The following is a 19,767-nucleotide window of genomic DNA, read 5'->3' on the forward strand; positions in this document are numbered from 1 at the left end:
GGCCTAACTGACCTCTCCTCGCATAGAAAGTAAAAGCATGTTAGAGAGCATTTGACTGCCATCTACTGATTCAAATAATAACTATAAAAAGTATAGGGTAACAACATTGTTAATTATTAATTATTTATGAAACAATATTGTGATCTATATTCGGCTTTATTTGTATTTATTTTTTGAAAATGTAAATGTCTGGTATAGTTTATTGAAGATATGTATCTTACATAAATATAATGCAAACTGGTACAGAAATGTAGATTAGGGGAAATCTGCATTATAAGGGTTATTTATGCCACATAAAATACACAAATGAAATATAACTAAAAACTGACCGTTTACGTCGAAGAGGAACCGGTTCTTCATGGCTCTCGGAAACAGCGTCACTCGGATTCTCTCGGCTCCTCTCGGCAAGATGGCAGCTGTTGACATCGACATGCCGATGGAACCCGAATCGGGGTCCCAGATCTTCAATTTAATGGACCTGGAACGGTACAGATACACATCTACATCATCTATTTATCCGGTTTAGACACACAACTACAACCGGTTTGGGGTTTCATCCAGATATTGCCCTGCGGTGTTAACCGGCGACGGGGACCCCTGACCCAGTTGAGTTCCTTGCCGGGCCTTAAGCTAATGCTAATGCTAACGCTGAGGCCAATTGTAGTGCTAAGCTAACCAGATAGCTATAAAAGATAGCAAGACACAACACGTTGCGGATACAATTAGGCCGGTTTGAGGTTCATTTTAAGGTGGATTTGTGTTTAGGATGTTCGTTGCTAAATGACGAGAGGACATTGGTTCATTGTTAGCTACATCTAAAACCACTCGTATTGTGTAGATTAGCCATATCAACGTGACTGCTGCTGTGGATGCTACGCACATTGTGGTACTCGTATTGGTTTCCTTATACATTGTTTGTGTTTTTTAATCCCAATACATCAATATTTGTTAAATACATTTGCATATAACTGGCTGTTGTGACACCGTCATTGGCCGTCTTTTTAAAATAATCTCTTATCTTGTATTTATGAAAATTCAGCACGGTGGCATCCACTCCAGACTTAACTGCTCCAAAACAAAACACCTGCATTGTGCTTTAATCTTCTTTGGCTAACATCATGGGTGTATTTTGATTCTTGTGTACATTCAATTCTGGTATATCTAGGTGTTCAGCAATTTGCCAGAACGCGGGGAAAGTATGGCCACTATCTAGAGCTAGGTTCAATCTTCCAGAACTTTCCAGGCAATGGTCTTAACTATTTTTTTTACCTCAACCACTAAAAGCCATCTAAATACAATAGCCAAACGGTGACAAACTTTTTACTCGTTTACATTCAAATAAACTGTCAACTCTTTAAAATGTTATGTGTTTAGTAAAACAAAGGTGATTTTGGAACCTCATTTCAGAGTCACTGGTGAGGCTAATGAATAAGCGTTGAGTATGTTTTATGATTATAGTTCAATAATTTGTGCACCCGGCTCACTACAATATACATGCACATGATGATGTCAATGTCTTATGTAGAACTAAGTACACTTTATTGTTGAAGGATATTTTTCCATTCCCAACATTGAAAAAATACTGCATTATTTGGTGTACCAGTGAAACTATGTCCCTTCTGTATTATTGATTCTTCGAAGACATGGGCATACTATGCTCTCACAATCTATTGTAACCAGGTCTTTAATATTTGTCGGAATAATGATGATATTTCATTATCATTATTGTATTGTTTGACCTGATTTCTATGCAAATAAAAGTTATAATCTTGCCTTCTTTATTTCACAGTGAGGCGGAGGTCTTCAAAGAGGAGGGGAATGCCTTCTACATCAACAAAGCGTACTCTGAGGCGTTCAGCTGTTATTCCAAGGCCATCGGTGAGACATCACTTTGTATTCCTCAACGCCACTACTGGCAGTACCTTCATGTGGGGGAAGCCAGGGTAGTAAGGAGCCTTTCCTGCTGGGGAGTCAAATGTTGCCACGCTGCAATACAAAACACACAACGTTATGTACCGTCAGGTAGCACCCTGCTGTTGGGGAGGGACATGAACAACTGCAACTGGGGATATTTTAACTCGGGCTCAGGTCTAAACCGGTCGTACTGGGGATTGGTTGACTGGTAAAGGAGTACTGATGTTAACTCATGCCAAACATTGTTCAGTTCTGTAGTCCACTGGTGCTGTAGGGTGCGAATGTACAGGATTTAGGGTTCATAAGGTGTGCGCTGCCCAGGTGTTGTGTCTGAGAATTCTGTGTTTAATTGAGGGTTTAACTCCTTACTTAACTGGCATCGTCCCAATCATTGCGGTTGTAACATCACTGATTAATGGAGAACCCTTTTTCATTTGTAGCAATCTTTATCCTGAAAATTGCTTTGGGCCTTCACCAAAGTTGAGTATTCAGTATTCACAGGATTTGGCATATCTACTCTAGATGCAGACCCCATGACCGGATGTACTTAGTTAATGTCATCCCAGTGCATCTATGAAACCAGTGGGCAGTTCCTTAAGGAATAATACGGATGAGCTGCAGGCAAATATCCATCTTCGTAAATTCAGGAAAGACTATCATGGCGTTGACTTAGACTAGGCTGAAAGAAATGGAGCTGGATTCTTCCCTGGGACTCCGTCCTATTCTTTCTTAACTGTGAGGTGACTGGGAAAACGCATGAAGAGTTTGCTTGTATATAAACCGCAGATGGTGCAGTAATGTTACCTTAACAGCAAATGCCCTTCTACTTCCTGAGGGAATTACCTCAAATGTTCGTCATTTTTAGGGGAATCCCCTCAAAAACACCAATTCAGCTGCTGATATTGAAAGTGCTATTCAAAGTGAGACAACTGAAATCTATATCATCGGACTTGTGCTACAGTCCTATTAATGTGGACCCCCTCTCGAATCATCAGAACATAATGTAGTACGCCTCCTAGCGAGGTATAAGCCTGTGTTACAGCGGGAGCAGCTGGTGAGGACAGTTCCCTGGCCCTTAAGGGCAGCTTCGAGTGCACTCGTCAGTGTTCATGGGATCCCTCAGACGGTATAAATGAACTGAATAACGTGTGTGTGTGTGTGTGTAGCTACATTTCATTTTGATCAGGCTCTTGTGAGCCCCACCAAGATAGTCGAAGTGAAAGTGAAAATAAATAGTTTTGTTAGTCAAAGGAAAGCTGCTTTTTATAGAGGTGTTGGAACCAAGGGGAGGGAATTAGGAAAACACTTAATGGCTGAATTCAGAAAGCTACAATTAATTCCAAGGACAAGATGGCGAGAGAATTTAGAAGCATTAACCAAAGAGCTCTCTGGAACGACATGAAGAAACTGACGGGGTGTAATGAGAGGGGGAATACGGCTTAGTTATTCTTCATGGTTTTACCTCTGCACAAGCTGATAGTTTTAATGAGTTCTACTTGGGGTATGATAAAAATGACTTTACAGAGCAGACCGTAGAGCAGGAACAGTTCAATTCAAAATATTAGCATATATGTTGAAATTGTTTGCGTCGTTTAGGCACACGCATACCAGAAAGAGTCCGGCTCCTGATGAGATCTGTGTGAACACCTGTGCTGAACAGCGCTGCATGTTAATGGAATATTTTGAGCTACAAAAGACAATTGTCAATTGTCCCTGTCGCCAAGTGTAAAAAACAAAAGACTGTGAATGATTTTAGACTGAAGCACTTGGATCTTTAGTTATAGGTCTTTAGATCCTCTGCAGCTTGCTTATAGAGCTGGCAGAGGTGTAGAGGAGGTCACCCTGATGCTGCTGACCTGCCTGTATCATCATCTTGAGGGCCCCCTGACTCATGCCAGACTTCTGTTCATTGATTTTTCTCATTGCTTTTTTACCAGTGTGTTAATGGTGTCCTCTTAAACAAGCGTTGCTCATCCTCTGGTTCACCCAAATTGAAGTGTACTCTCCCCTTCTTTATATGCTTTACACAAATAGCTGCCAGAGTTGGTTTAAGAATAGACACGTCATAATTTTCTTGCAGATTACTTGACCATGTTAGCCTCCTGAAGTGGGGGGCGAACTTGATCATGGACTGGTCGTTGCTGACTGTGTCATGGTGTTTTTCCTTGAACTGAATGTGTTAAGACAAAGGACATGATTATTGATTTGAGGAAATCAGCGCGCATCTTGATTAATCTGTTAAAAAAACTAATATTTGGTTACTGCTTGATTCTTGAACAGCATGTTTACGTGAACCGAGCACAGCTCTCTGACCTTTATGAGCTGCGGGTCATAAGGAAGGCCCGTGCTATATTGGTCTGACCTGCCCCCTCAGTGAGAGAGAGAGCTTCCACTTTCAGGTAGAAGATAGAGTTCCAAATCAGAGGTCTAAAAATGTCACTCTTTTGTTTTAGCACTGCAATTAGAAGGCTGAATTTGCACTCATGGTTGCACTAAGCCCTTTCTGCAATCAGCCATTTGCTTGTCTTTGTCAACACATGAAGTGTACTGTAGGGCTGCAACTAACGATTATTTAAATAATCGATTAATCGGTCGATAATTTTTTGGATTAATCGATGAATCGGATAAAAAAAACACAATTGCCGCATCTTTATTCAAAAACGGAACATTACTTCAAATTCAGTGCAGCCTGAAGTGTAGTAACACCAGGTTATTGCTCAAACGTCCCGGAAATATTGAAAGTTATATTAAATGATAAAAAAAACATATTACAATGTATGATATACATTTATCTATAAACAGTATATAAGGGATGTCCATGGTTAACCGGTTAATCGGACAAGATCTTTAACCGGTAAATACTAACGGATAAAAATAAATTAAATCATCTTAATTTCTCTCAGATGAGAGGAGATTGTTAATTTTTATTGATACCCTTTTCGAGACTCCTTAACGATCCAAGTCTTTATTGATACTTTTCTATTTTTTGAAATAGAACTTGTGCTATTGCTTTAATTGCTGATAAGATGATCATAGCTCAAGATAGGACGTTAAACATGTCATAATTCCATTCTTCTATTTTATATTGCTGGGAAAACCAAACATCAATCATATTACTGAGCCGACCTGAACACATCACAGTTGACACTGCTACTTTTTTTTTTAGCTAACTAGCTCTACATCCTTCTGATTTTAACATGGATTTTAAAAACTGGATTACTATTTTTTTAACTGCCGGACTTTCTACACCGTCCGGTTGTGTGATTACTACCGCTGATTTGAATGACTGTTGATGCGTGCGGTGCAGACTCAAAGACAGTGAAGGTACAACACTTTTATATAGGCCTACAGTCCAGTGTTAAGATATGGCCAAAATACAAGCTGTGGTCGCTCACACTAAAGCTTGCTGTGGGTGTGCATAAACCTGTCGGCGGCTGGCTGTAAACAGTGCCGCGCCTACGAGTGAAGTATTAATCGCGCGACTCAACGAATCGATGACCAAATTGGTTGCCAACGCTTTTAGTAATCGATTTTATCGATTTGTTGTTGCAGCCCTAGTGTACTATTGTCACTTTACTGTATTTTTGTATCTGTGTCCCATCTGGTATGTTGTCTTTCATGTCATTGCAGTGTTTCCCCTACCATTGTTCAGGCCTGGCGGGCCGCCAGGCCAACGAGCGCCCCCGCCAGGCCAACAACCGGCCAAAAAAATGAAAAAAAATGAAAAAGAGAAAAAAAAAAAAAATGAAAAAAAAAAATAAATAAAATAAAATATTATTATTATTATTAGCCATAATATCATAACCATCCAAGCTCACCACCAGCTATCTCAATATGTATTGGTGCTTTATGCTCCTGTACATGAAATTAGTTTATATTAAGTCAACTTTGTTTTTAGAAAAACACTGTTTATTCTCCGGCAGAAGAACTATACCATGAACCGATCGCGTAAATGCGACGTCTGATTGGTTCAGCCCGCCGTTACCATGGACATTTTTACCGCCCCCGCGAAACACTAGCCTCGTTCTTTATATGTCCATAACTTAACCAACTTGTGATGGCTAAGCAAGTGTTTTATTTGGAAATAACCAACAAATACTCTAGCATCCCGTGAAAAATGTATAACAAATCACACCATCAGCTCTTACCACCGGGCCTAAAAAAAATTCTAGGGGAAACACTGCATTGTTATGATGGATTGAATGTCGTTACCTGGCTGCAACCAAATTTAGTGGATAATACATTTTGAGTTATGATGTACTGGGTCAATCTTTATTTCCACCAGGTTTCCTTTACACTCTGCCTAAGATGATGACTACCATTGTTTTCTTCTTTGTTTGACCCACCTTTTTTTTTGTCAAGATGCCTGCCCCAAAAATGCCAGTTACTACGGCAACAGGGCAGCCACGCTGATGATGCTGAGTCGCTTCCGAGAGGCTCTGGAAGACTCCCAGCAGTCCGTGCGGCTGGATGAATGTTTCATGAAGGTGTGTTCAAATACCAGACAGCATGCATGTGAACTATGGCTGCTGCGATTCGCCAAAGTAATCGATCACATCGACATGAAAAATGTAATATATGAAGTGAGTAATCTTTCAACGTTTAATTGGTGGAAACATGTTTTGTCTTCGTATCACTTCAAAAGGAAAAATATTAGGGCTGTAACGATACACAAATTCACGATTCGGTTTGTATCACGATTTTTGACCCACGGTTCGATACATCCCACGATTCTTTTAAATTTAAAAAGCATTTTATTCAAACAACACTTAAATACCAATTCTTAATGTAACATTTAATAACAAATAATTTGGAACACTTAACAGATTTCAACCGAAAGAATACTATTAAAGTATAGCTAAATTAATAAAGAAATAACCAAAGATTGCAGTTGGAGGATGCTTTTTGCTGGTAGGCATAATAGGGCCCTTTTAACTGTTTGGTTGGTTTATTCAAATATCCTTATTAGCGCTTCTTATTAGGCTATGTAGCTTAAATAATGACATAATCAGGCCGTATAGAATGCAACATGTTTAATAGCCTAACTTTCAATAGATGAGGAAAAACATGAACGTCGCAATAACGAGGCATAGTGTTACGAGTAGCATATGTGTGTGCGCGAGAATAGAATGGCAGTGTGCGTATGCGTGTGTGAGTGACGTCAGCGAGTGAGTGGACGAGCGAGGAGAGCGAGCGGTAGCGCGTGTGTCTAGTGAAGAAGCGAACGAGTCCGGTAGAATAAAGTACCCATCCTGTCAATAATCGGTGGTCGCTTCATTCCGACCTATAAGCAGACAAACTGCCAGTCAAATCACACAAAACAATAGAGACAGGCTCACCAAGGCAATTTTTTTCGCGCTTGGCCCACTCTGGATAAATGTCATTCATATCGCATATGAGGACTTCGACGGCTGTGGAGAAATGCAATCCTCCGTAGCCACGGAGAGCTGTGATCACAGAGAGGGCATCTCGTCACATATTTACGGCATCGATAGGAGGGGGCGCTGTCAGCAGACTATTATTTAGACAAATTATTAGCAAATTTCAATCGGACAATTTGACCGAAGAGGTAGAAAGGGCATATCTCGCTTCTGCCTTCTCACACCGCGAGACAGGTTCGTGGCTTTGAGTATCGCGATTTTCGGTTTGATACGCGCATCGTTACAGCCCTAAAAAATATATAAATCACCTTATTGCCGTTGGCTGTTTTTGCCTCCACTAAGTGGTCGAACACTGACTTTGTTCGGACAGCCCTTCGGTGTACATGTCGCTTGTGGATCTTGATCAAATATTTATATGTTAACGTATGGGAGTGCTTTAAATTATCACAAAAAATATCACAACACCAGCGCTATGCAAGAGCACGCAGAGAGAAACACCCTCTATTCTGAATGACAGGAAAGGAAAATCCTACATCCTCAATACTTTTTTATGAACAATGGATGAAGGTTTGAGAGTCTTGTTTAATACTGATTTGTACGATTTCTCAGACAGTATACCAGGCCGGTTGAAACTAGCTTAGTCTCATTAGTACGTTCTTATGTAATGAAGGGTCCAAATGACCTGTGGTTCTAAAACTTTTACATCTTCACTAAATAATTGACACGAAGCAGACATGCGCAGGAATTTTGGAGTACTTCTTGAACTCTTGATTTGAGCACCCATCTCAAAATGAATACAGCTTTCTTTCACCCTTGTAATATTTTAAAATGCTTGATTTATGCAGCCTTATGAATAATTTGTTATGAAATGTCAAGCAAATGTCAAGGACTTCTTTGAGTATACAATCAGAATCTATTTACTTTTTTTTTTTGAGGATGTGTGTGTTGAGAAACCTCTTAAATATTGCCTGAAACTTGTTGACCATGTACTAGTTCTGATACAAGTGCACCAAGTAGCAGACCGCTGGTACACTCCCGAGTGCTCCAACCCAAATGATGCGTGGCACTACATAATATCTGGCCCCAGCCCAAGCCTCTCTCCAAGTTTAAACCCTCCCCCTGTCCTCGCTCCCCCCCAGGGCCACCTGCGAGAGGGAAAGTGCCACTTGTCTCTCGGCAACGCCATGGCAGCCAGCCGCTGCTTCCAGAAGGTTCTGGAGCTGGAGCCTGGAAACATGCAGGCCCAGCAGGAGGTACTAGTTTGCCCGTCAAACACTCAGTTCACTGTCGTTCACAGACCGCTGTCATCACCCACTGTCGTCCACCATCCGATTCTAGCCAATGCTGCTGGATCTTGGAGAGAGCTACTCACTTTTGTGTACACTACTTTTTTGCACTCAACCTTGCAACCTTTACACTAAAGATGCTCCAAAACTGGTAACGATAACAATACAGGTACCAATACTGAATGTGAAGTAGCGGTACTGAGGTATCCATAAGTTAATAAGTGTTCTCGCGCTCTGAATGCCTTTGGTGCATCTCTATTTAATGCCACTCAACCATTACTAAATAAATAAGTCTGACGCTTACAATTTCAATGGGGGCATCATTCTTTAAGGACTGAGTGAACTTATGGCCTGGAACTTATGGTACTATTGTTTGTTTATTCATTTCAGCACAAGAACGCATCATCCATATTGGAGTTTGAGCGAGTTGCAGAATCTGGCTTTGAAAAGCGGGATTTCAGAAAGGCAAGTTCTCCCCGTGAGATAGACTCAACCCATTCACTGGATGGGCGTAACCCAGCAACAGTGTGGTGAGCCTCCTTGATGTCCATCCGTATAACTCGGTATGGCTTGTCCCCTCCAGGTGGTGTACTGTATGGACCGGGCCCTGGGCGTAGCCAGCGCGTGTCACCGCTTCAAGATCCTGAAGGCCGAGTGTCTGGCCCTGCTGGGACGCTACCCCGAGGCCCAGTCGGTTGCCAGGTAACTAGGGCTGGCTTAACGGGTCGAGCGGGACTCGCCTTGATACTTGCAGATTAGGGTCGATCCAGCTTTGTGTTCATTAGTTCAGAGTCATCATTTAGTCTGTAAAATGTCTATAATAATGTCAAATGCCAAACAAACGTAACCAGAGTCCAAAGTGATGTCTTGAATTTGCTTACTTTATCTGACCAGCAGCCCAGAAAAACGAAAGTATCCGTTTAAGAATGATCCATTAACTAAATATTAGCATTTTAGAAGCATTAAGCATCATATATTTGACTTCAACAATTAGGTTACTATCAGATTAAGATACATTTTCCTACCATCAACAAATCAGAACCCCCACAGCCCAGGTCTGAGGTGGTCTCATTTTAGACGCCCTCCGCTCTCTGCCCCCCAGCGACATCCTGCGGATAGACTCGACCAACGCTGACGCCCTGTACGTGCGCGGCCTGTGTCTCTACTACGAGGACTGCATCGACAAGGCCGTGCAGTTCTTCGTCCAGGCCCTGCGCATGGCCCCCGACCACGAGAAGGCCCGCCTCGCCTGCAGAGTACGTCCCTGGTGGTCCCTGGTGGTCCGGCTGTTGGGTCGATGTTTATTATTTAGACCAAAGCTATACAAAAATTAGCGCAAATCACCCCAGCTAAGGTGATGGACCAACTTCAAGGGTAGAGAGGCTCCTCACGCCCTAACCTAAAGAGCTCGTCTTGTCTTGCATGACATGTGTGTTTACTCGCTTGAAATGCATTGATAGGTAAACCGCATTAAGGTGGCTATAATAGCACCATATAGGATTGAAAGGTATCCTACAGGTCTAGAGTTGGTGTGGTTTTTGCTCATAGCCAAATCTGACTGTAGGCAACCTTGGCCTATCAGTGGTTAGAAGAGGCTTCTGAATGGTACATTAACTCTCGAATAAGTATCCTTGAATTTTTGTACTGTCTGGTTGTTTTTTAGGGTAGGCTGTGCAGCACTATACGTTTTTAGTTGTTCTGTAAACCCCAATTTTGATTGGATCCTTTGATTGTATTTGTTCTCAGCCTCTCTTGTTAGTCAATTTTGGACACGCGTGTTGTCTACTAAAGGAGGACTGGACAGAACTTTGTAGATGGAGTGTGACTTATCTTGGTTTCTCCTGCGCCTCCAGAATGCCAAGGCTCTGAAGGCCAAGAAGGAGGAGGGGAACCAGGCCTTCAAGGACTGCAGCTACGAGGCGGCCTACCGCCTGTACACAGAAGCCCTGACGATAGACCCCAACAACATCAAGACCAACGCCAAGCTGTACTGCAACAGAGGAACCGCAGGAGTTAAGGTAGATGAAGGGAGACCAGGCAGCTAAGGGTCATGGAGTCAAGTAGGGCTGACACTAAGTTATAATTTCATTGTCATTAATGTGATTTATGATCGTCAAATATCAGATGTTTACCGGTTTAGAAGAAACAGTCTGCAAGTTCAGCATCAAGTTTAATTCCTTTAGCCACCAAGAGCTGTCTCCAGCGGTGAAAAGCAACACAAATGTTAACTCTTGTTTTGCTTCTATTTCTATCATTTATAATGTACAAGAGATTAGAATACTGTCATCCTCTCATGTTGGACTGAGGGCCGCAGGACGCCGCGGTGACGGTGCCCTCTTGGGGTACAAAGTGGTATTACGAGACGGTACTGGTCGGTGCTAGCTGGGCTAGCTACTACCTACCTAAGTAAATATCTCTTCAACACAATACATAGATGCCTTTGACATGACGGCAACGCAGCTATTTCTTCACCTTCTGCTAAGAATTATGTTTTAAACTTGATTCATGAACCATTTTTTTTGCATTTCTGAAGCATGAGGCAGCAAACGTCTGGTAACCTCATTCATTATTTGAACAGTTAATCGATTTATTGATTTAATCATTTAATAGTTGCAATCCTAGAGTTAAGCTAAGGGGCCAGGGATATGAGGTCAGGAATCTTGTGGCGTGTGTTATGGTTATTGGTTATCATGTTTATATTGAGTTAAGGAATGGTACATTGGAACAAGCCTACTGTAAGGCTATGGAGATGAGGGTAAAGAGAGACCAGGCTGGTATGGTTATAGCGTTAAGGTCAGGGACAGGCGGGTCATTTTCCAAATAAAGCGGGACACAACTGGGCTAGGATGGTTTCCAATTGTATGTTTCCGATGGTATCCAATTAAGGAAACATTCCAGTAGGTGCCATTGCTAAACATCCTAGCTAGGATCTAATTTGTAAATAATTGGATTGCTTAATTCCTCAATCTGTAGGGTTCTGCCTCTGCGTTTTCACCTTATTTGAGGTTCACAAGGCTTGTACTAAAGCCAGCAATGCAACAATACGTCGTTTCAATGAACTCCCACTGTTCGCATGTTCCTCCATTGAATCAGCTAGTTCAGAGGACTCTGTCTGTGCACCATCATCGTAGTGTAGTGAAGTGTTTCGACCGCTGGCGTACAAATATAGAAAACTGAATTGTGCTTTGAAAGAACCGTTGATGGGTCTGGAGGACTCTAGTCTACGGTGTATATACTGTATGTTACACACGTTAAACATAACCTGTTGTATCGGACGATGTCCTAAGAGCCTGTTTCTAAACCGGATTTGATGTTGTTCTCACCAGCTGACTAAACTGGATCAAGCCATCGAGGACTGTACCAGCGCCATCAAGCTGGACCCCACGTACATCAAGGCCTACTTGAGACGAGCCCAGTGGTACGTGAACCGGGGGGGGGGGGGGGGGGGGTGATCGGCATCGGGTTTATGCAAATAGCCTCCGGGGAGATTGCCGAGTTATAACGGCCAGAAATTCTATTTTAGATGCGAAAATAAAGAAATGCATATTTTGCATCGTCCTGGCATGGTAAAGTGCTTTTCTCTTTAGTTTGATGCGTTGTGCATACACTAACCAGAAAACAGATTTTACAGGTAAATGTTGATTGGTGTAAAACTATAAATATAGCTGACTTTGGTACTTTTGTGATTTCCTTCCAGCTACACAGACACTGAACAGTATGACGACGCGGTGCGGGACTACGAAAAAGTTTACCAGACAGAGAAAACTAAAGGTAAGGTGTCAATGATACCATGGAAGGTTGAGTGTTACTGTGTGACTTTCTAGCTTCATGGCTAGATGCCATGTCTACCGTACTCCAGAAGCTTGTTATAACCAAGAGTATGTGACTACTGGATTATAGTTGATACTGCTCCCATTTGCCAGAGTAAGCTGAAGAGGCTACTTTTCATGCATAGCCCCTAGGCACGCGGCTAGTTAAAAACATACATTCATTAAACATAGACATTCAAGCTCCATTCCAGGACAGAGTACCTGTAATGTCATTTAAGTCCAGTGGATGGAAGTCCATGGACCAACACGGAGCCCAGTTTCATATATCATGTGTGTGTTCAGAACACAAGCAGCTGCTGAAGGCTGCCCAGCTGGAGCTGAAGAAGAGCAAGAGGAAAGACTACTACAAGGTGCTCGGCATCGGCAAAAACGCCACCGACGACGAGATCAAGAAGGCCTACCGCAAGAGAGCCCTCATGCACCATCCGGGTACGCACACTCGTACAGTACACTCGTACAGTACACTCATACAGTGCTCGATAGGGGTTGGAGGTTAGGCTTAAGGTTCATGGGTTATGGTTTTGGATGAAGGAATTGGAGTGGGGGGTTGATCTATGAGGGGTTGAACAATTAGGACTAGGGGTTGAGCTATGAGGGGTTGAGCTATGAGGGGTTGAGCTATGAGGGGTTGAGCTATGAGGGGTTGAGCTATGAGGGGGTTGAGCTCTGAGGGGGTTGAGCTCTGAGGGGGTCGAGCTCTGAGGGGGTCGAGCTCTGAGGGGGTCGAGCTCTGAGGGGGTCGAGCTATGAGGGGTTGAGCGACTGGGGTGACACTGGTTGAGCGTCTAGTGTCTGGAGGTGCAGGGGTTGAGGTTAGGCTGTGAGGCATGTCGTTGGTCAACGTTGAGTAACGTTCCCAACATCTTGCGTTTCCCGGGCAGACCGTCACAGCGCCGCCACGACAGAGGTGCAGAAGGAGGAGGAGAAGAAGTTCAAGGAGGTGGGCGAGGCCTTCACCGTGCTGTCGGACCCTAAGAAGAAGTGTCGCTACGACAGCGGCCACGACCTGGACGACGACGGTGGCTGTGGAGGCGGAGGAGGAGGTCAGATATCTCTTACTACTAGTCATCCCAGTTGAATGCGGCAGTTGCAGAGTCCGTCTTTTTCAGAGGGTACTTTAATGATGGTACTGGAATGATGAAAGATCGAACATAGAAAACATGTACATGATAATGTCTACTAGGGGTGTGACCGGGTACACGTGTACACGTGTAACCGGTTAGTAAATCATAACCGTTTAGGAAAAATCTGTAAACGAAAACCGGAAAAAAAAAATATGTAATCCAAAATAACGCATACTATTTATTTAGCGATTAATAAAGCTACAAATGTTCCACTTGGGCAACATTAAGGAGCTAATAAATGCACGCGATAAATGTTGGGTAACTGAACACCGGGCATTAGTCTACGTCATGTAACGTGTAAGTTCACGGTTCCAGTGCTGGCCTCAACCGTACATTCACACTAAACGCGACGGGGCGACAAGATCCCATACAAAGTGAACGCAGAGACGCGTATCGGGCAAATTTTTCGCAAGAGAAAACCGGCGACAAGTTTTGATTTGTCCCGCCACACTTTTGCCGTGCACAGGCGAGCGCGTTCACGAGAATTTGTAACAGCCAATCAGCGTTCAACCGTCAAACTCAGTGCAGTGCAGTCCAGGATGAACTGCAGCACGGAGGAGAAAGTCAATGTTGCCGTTTGCGACTCACGGAGCTCTATATATAATATAAGTAAGGGATAATGCCCGACGAGGTGTCCATTATCAGGAATTAATGGACGACGTGGAGGCGTGAACCGGTTGCCTCCGCGAAGTCCATTAATTCCTGATAATGGACACCTCGAAGGGCATTATCCCGTTTATACCACGGTCACTTACCAACGGTGACCAAATTAAGACCATTCATTTATATTTTCATGCGTTTTACAATCTGAATATAAAGTTTTCCACAAAACATACATTTGTTTCCCTGGTTACGCCTGAGGGTCCGACTAATACCCGGAACCACCATTACACGCCCGTTGGGTTCTCATGCAACGGAAACGTTGTTCACTCCTCCAGTAATTAGGACGGACCATAGCTACGACTTTAGAACGGGAGGTAGCGGGAGGTATTATAGTCCGCTGAGCTTTGTTTTGTTTCCCGTTGCTATGGTTACTACTATTTTAGAGACGATACGCCAGCTAGCGCATTAATTGAGAACGGTAAACAGACAATTTGACGGAACTACTTGTCCAGGTGTCCGTATATCAGGAGTTAATGCACACCCTGCATCCAATCAGAATCGAGTATTCCCGCAGACCGTGGTATAATAGTATATAATATAATATTTGTATATATAATATCACGGCCAAAAGCTTGATTTTCGATCTAAACTCTACCCTCCATTGGTCGTATAGCGCGACTGCTGTCCGCTTAAAATAAATAAATAAATAAATAAAACGGTTAACCGTGTACACGAAAAAAAAGGGGTTGTGTAACCGTTTACAATATTTTGTAACCGTTAACACCCCTAATGTCTGCATAAGACTGTTACGGTAGACATTATTAACAGTTTGTTATATTATTGAGACTGTTATAGTCTTCATTCATATATGTTGAGGTTTATTAATTCATTTCTTTGCACATTGAGTCTTAAAATGGTTAAATAATACTCAATGGTCATCGCGATTTTCCTGACCTGAATCTCTGAATTCTTGAATTTGCAACAAAGTTGGACAGGGCTACTTTGACGACATGGCAATCAAAGCCAGAAAGTTAAACACAGCTGTGTATTTATCGCCTTAACGTTAAGGCATTTAACTTTGGCAGAGATGGATTCCACACTTTCACATCTTTTCCTTCTATCAGAATATTTACAATGACTATCTATGACTTATCTTTTATTTAGCTCTACATATTTAGCTATTGATATAGTTTGCAGTGATTGGTGCTGCATGTCATTAGGGAGAAGGTAGGTTAAGGCCTGTTTGGTTCTCAGAATCCTTTGAGCACACCCAATGCGACCATGTTCCATAGGGTTTTCAATTTGTCTACAGGGTTTTTTTCAAATAATTTAACTGCGGATAATGGTTCACAAAATTGTCATCCCCTTTTTTCAAACAATAACTGAACAAACTACTCTTTGGTTTGTATTAATCTACTGCACTGTAACAAACCTTTCTAACGTATAGCAATTTCATGAATTCATTTGGAATGAATCCAAAATGTGGCTCGGTTAGCTCGACACTGTAACCGAGTTGTTTGCCAAAGCAGCCTCGCCTGCCAGCTAGGTGGACATCAAACTGCAGTGGTGCCCTAAAGATGCTCTCCCATTGGACTGCGATCCGCTTTGGGAGACGTCTTTGAAGTGATGGAATTTGACAGCATTTCATGAACCGGAAGAGCTTGTTTTTCCACCTGATCTACCACATTCTATCAGTACTAGAACCCTGCCTTTTCCTAAAAAGAAATGAAGATGAATTCATTGATCAAGGCCCAAACTGTTTTCTACCCTGTTAGGGCTGTAACCCACTCCAATATTCCAAGGCTAACCATATTCAGCACTTAATAGACATTGTATAAATCCCAACTGAACCCATAAGGTAAATTTTTAGGGTGCAGCACCACCCCTTGTACACAATGAGTACTTTGTGTTCTCTTCTCCGTAAAATAATTTCATGCTTTTGTGGCAAAGTTTGTGCTGGTCTATTTGATCCAATTTATCCAAATTATTGTTCATAAGAATATTCATTAAATCTTCGATTTGTGCATTCGTTTCTTTATCCAGATTTTGATGCCAACAACATCTTCAGGGCCTTCTTCGGGGGACAAGGACAAGGACAAGGAGGAGGAGGAGGGTACAACTTTGAGTCAAGCCCAAGTATGTGCAGCTGTTAGGACCTAGCTTAGCACTGCATACATATCTCTTATGCTAAATTAATGCTATCACATTGCTTCGGTTAACTGGATAGTAACATTCCTAAATTTACTTTCCTACCGTGTGAAATGGCTGAACCACAAAACCAGCCTCAACGGTTTTGCTTGTAAGAGCAAGTTTCAGTTTTCAGTTTTTTGAACACTATTTAAAAATAATAATAATCTGCGTAGAGTAAGGGCTGTGCGATATATCGAATACGCGCTATATCTCCGAAATAGCTGTGTGAGATACATAAAATATTGTACGTATCAAGTATTTTTATGGTCAACCGGGTTTTTCAAGCGGCAGCCGAGACTTGCCTTGGTTTTGTGTTTGAAACATTCTCGATGGATTACTCCATCTCCTTCAGGCATTAACGTGAGTGAGGGGTAAAAAAAACGTCATTTTCTACTTTCTTTCAGTTTAATAATATATAATATGTAGGTATCTATATAATATAATATCGAAACCAAAAGCTGTGAAAGGCTCCAGATGATATTATGAATTAAAGGCTGCGTCGGGTTCTCGGAAGTCTCTGGTACTTAAGTAATGACTCGTAGTGGGGTTATCTCGGCCATGGTGGAGAAGGAATTTGGGGAAAGAAACTTTTCCTTTGACTTTCAGTCCAGATTGAACGGCGATCCGAACATTAACCAATGACATCGGTGTATCTCATATAGGCGGGCCAGAAACAAACTAAACGGATGACACCAGCGCTGCTACAGAATCAGTCCGATAATTTTTTTTGCAAGATGGCTACAGATTTGCTACAGCCAAAACCATGTTTTGAAATGGTTTTGGCTGATTACAATGAAATATTTAAATTTGGCTTTTCCTCTAAAAGAAGCTTTCCTTTGCAAGGACATTTTTGCTGTTTTACCAACCAGATACGGCAAGAGTCAAATCGGTTAGACTCTTGTCTCTCGGTTAGCTTCGCTGGTAGCTTAGCGTATGGGGCTCTGGATACGTCCCCCCTTGTATTATTCTGATGGGTCGTAGTGTTATCCAATTGAGCGCAGTGATATTTTAAAATGCTTGCTTGGTGCCTTCCCTCGAGTTGTGCCATTTTCATTTCTCGTTGCCTGACTACAGCTTTCTAGATGTGTCTGGATTTCCAGGCTACAAATCTACTGCATTAGCAGCATCTTCAACAGTCACTCTTTAAGGGCAGAAAGGGCCCAGTGGCAGGCGATCGGACATTTTGCAAAACAAGAGTTAACATTTGTGTTGCTTTTCACCGCTGGAGACAGCTCTTGGTGGCTAAAGGTATTAAACTTGATGCTGAATTTGCAGACTGTTTCTTCTAGACCGGTAAACATTTTGTCACTTTTGGTTTGTTTAGAGAATAACTGAAAATAATCAAGGTTTAATTGAAGATGGTCCATTAGTTTATAAAATAAAGGTAGTACTTTCAGGATAAATCGCCCAGACCTAATCACCCTTTTCTGTTCCACAGATGCCGGTCCTGGTAATTTCTTCTTCCAGTTTGGTTAGCGCTGAAGGAACGTGTGACGTCGCCGTGACCCTGCCGTGGACAGTATGAAGTCTGATTCGCAAACTTCTCCGACGGATCTCTTTCTCCCAGGGTTTTCTTTCTTTCTTTTTTTCTAAACTCCTTCTATTCCTGTGCACACTTCTTTGAGGACTCCCTCCCTCCCCCCCCCCCCCCTCCCTCTGTCGTTCCTGTGTCCTGGCTGGGGTCAAGGGTCACCGTTTTCTGCTCCTACGGACTCATCATCACATCATCACATCATTACTGACGTGTGGTGCAGGGCTTTTTAAAAGAAAAATGAACAAACTCTACGGAGGTGATGCTTTACTTCACTAAAGCACAGGATGAGGTCCCGCTAGGGTTTGGATGATGTCACACCACACTCTGGGATGATGTCACACTATACTGGGATGATGTCACACTTGACTCTGGGAGGATGTCATGCCAGTGTCTGTGTGACCTCATACCAGTGTCTGGGTGAGATCATACCACAGGTTGAGGTCATGCCAGTGCCCGGTTGATGTCTTGCCATATATGTGGTCGAGTTTAAGTTTACCTATGCGGTTGCCAAAATAATACTACTGCTTTCCTCATTTATTTTGTTAAACTGGGGACAGATTCTAAATTAGTAAAACTGCTGCTCTATACTTGATCAGACCAAATTTACGGATGTTTTCACTTTTAATTTCACTCGACTCTTTCTAAACTGACTGGACTTCATATTATTGGGGAAACCCCCACTGCCCGTGTGCGTGTGCATGTGTGGGGTGTCAGAGTTTGTGTGTGTGTGCGTGCTTGTGTGCGTGTGTGTGCGTGGGGTATGCTTGTTGACTGTTTGTTTTCCTGCAGACTGCAGGATCAAACTGCAGGGTTATGTGTCTAGTATCGATTCAGGCTTTTTTGGAATGTAAACGAGATCGGTATTTAGGATCCTCTTCTGTGTTTAATGTCCCTATTTATATTTAATGTATATTCACACTGAAGACAGCTCAGTGCCACAATGTATGGCCTTCCCTTTCTTTTGACCTTTCTGCATTTTGCTTTCGTCTTAATTCGGCTGAAATTGAAATCTCTTCTTTGTCCTCGTAGTTGATTTTTATATTTTTGTTTCTGAAAACGAGCCAAACTCTCGTGTCCAGGAGATGGCTTCAGTGGCAGCCTCTAGTAGGTTTTTTTCTGAGGCCATACAAAGCTCTGTACACCAAAAGGCTGCGTTCCTGCTCAAATGATCCTTTTGTTTTAAATGACGGAACCGGTCTTGTTGTTCTCTACAAGGCACTGGTCAGGTTATACATGTTCTCCTGACTGAACCAGTAATGTCATCTTGCAAGCTGAAACGTCTCCTCCCCCCTTACCTACCCACACGCCTGAACCCTGTTTTTTTTTTTTGTTGTTTTTTTAAGCACCTCGAATGATTCCCCCCCCCCCCCAGCCCCCGCCAATCAGTTAGACTGTCGTTAAGTGAATCATCCTCGGACAAGCCCACTATTGGTAAAAACCTACCCGTCATGCACGTTTGGTTTGTCCCGCCAATCCCAAGCGGTCATCCCACCTCCAAGTATAACGTTATTGGGTGGAATCGATGTGGTTCCATCGCTGATCTGTGTTACGATTTTAAACACATCAGTGTTGTTCTGTAGAGACATGCAATGCTTTTATTCTCTTGGAAAAAATAAACTTTTCTTTTACTGTAACATCGTGCGGTTTTTTTTTATGCCCTGGTCTTTGTGTGGAACTTGGTTTGCTCTAGAAATATCAGTATCCATCGTCAGGTTAACTTTCGTAATACAGGATAATGCATAAACTTTACAGTATAGAGAAAAAGATTCAAAAAATTGAGTTTGTTTCTTGTTATTTTATACATTCTCAACTTGTTTTTGTATATACGATATATACATGTATGCATATAAGTGTGACTTAATTTTTCAGGGCAATATTATATAAAGAAATTGCCAATTTTATATT

At 42.3% G+C, this 19,767-nt stretch overlaps 1 protein-coding gene across 1 annotated transcript; it reads left to right on the forward strand.

Moving 5' to 3' along the window:
* The first annotated feature begins 356 nt into the window (after positions 1–356).
* LOC115531020 (dnaJ homolog subfamily C member 7) lies at positions 357–19,496 on the forward strand. The gene is made up of 14 exons (XM_030340010.1): positions 357–486; positions 1,790–1,878; positions 6,277–6,401; positions 8,435–8,548; positions 8,972–9,046; positions 9,165–9,283; positions 9,684–9,837; positions 10,435–10,599; positions 11,908–11,999; positions 12,279–12,352; positions 12,694–12,840; positions 13,293–13,454; positions 16,182–16,274; positions 17,767–19,496. The coding sequence occupies exons 1-14, from the start codon at positions 359–361 to the stop codon at positions 17,802–17,804; spliced, it is 1,575 nt and encodes a 524-aa protein (XP_030195870.1). The 5' UTR covers positions 357–358; the 3' UTR covers positions 17,805–19,496.
* The last annotated feature ends 271 nt before the right edge of the window (positions 19,497–19,767 follow it).

The sequence above is a fragment of the Gadus morhua genome, chromosome 18 (assembly GCF_902167405.1).
Source record: "Gadus morhua chromosome 18, gadMor3.0, whole genome shotgun sequence".
In the NCBI taxonomy this organism is placed as follows: Eukaryota; Metazoa; Chordata; class Actinopteri; order Gadiformes; family Gadidae; genus Gadus; species Gadus morhua.

Excerpts from the sequence above, each read along its gene's own strand:
- LOC115531020 (XM_030340010.1), top strand. The coding sequence starts at position 359 with ATGGCTCTCGGAAACAGCGTCACTCGGATTCTCTCGGCTCCTCTCGGC. Across the intron at positions 8,549-8,971 it reads ACATGCAGGCCCAGCAGGAG|CACAAGAACGCATCATCCAT; the intron begins GTACTAGTTTGC and ends TATTCATTTCAG. Across the intron at positions 12,841-13,292 it reads AGCCCTCATGCACCATCCGG|ACCGTCACAGCGCCGCCACG; the intron begins GTACGCACACTC and ends TTTCCCGGGCAG.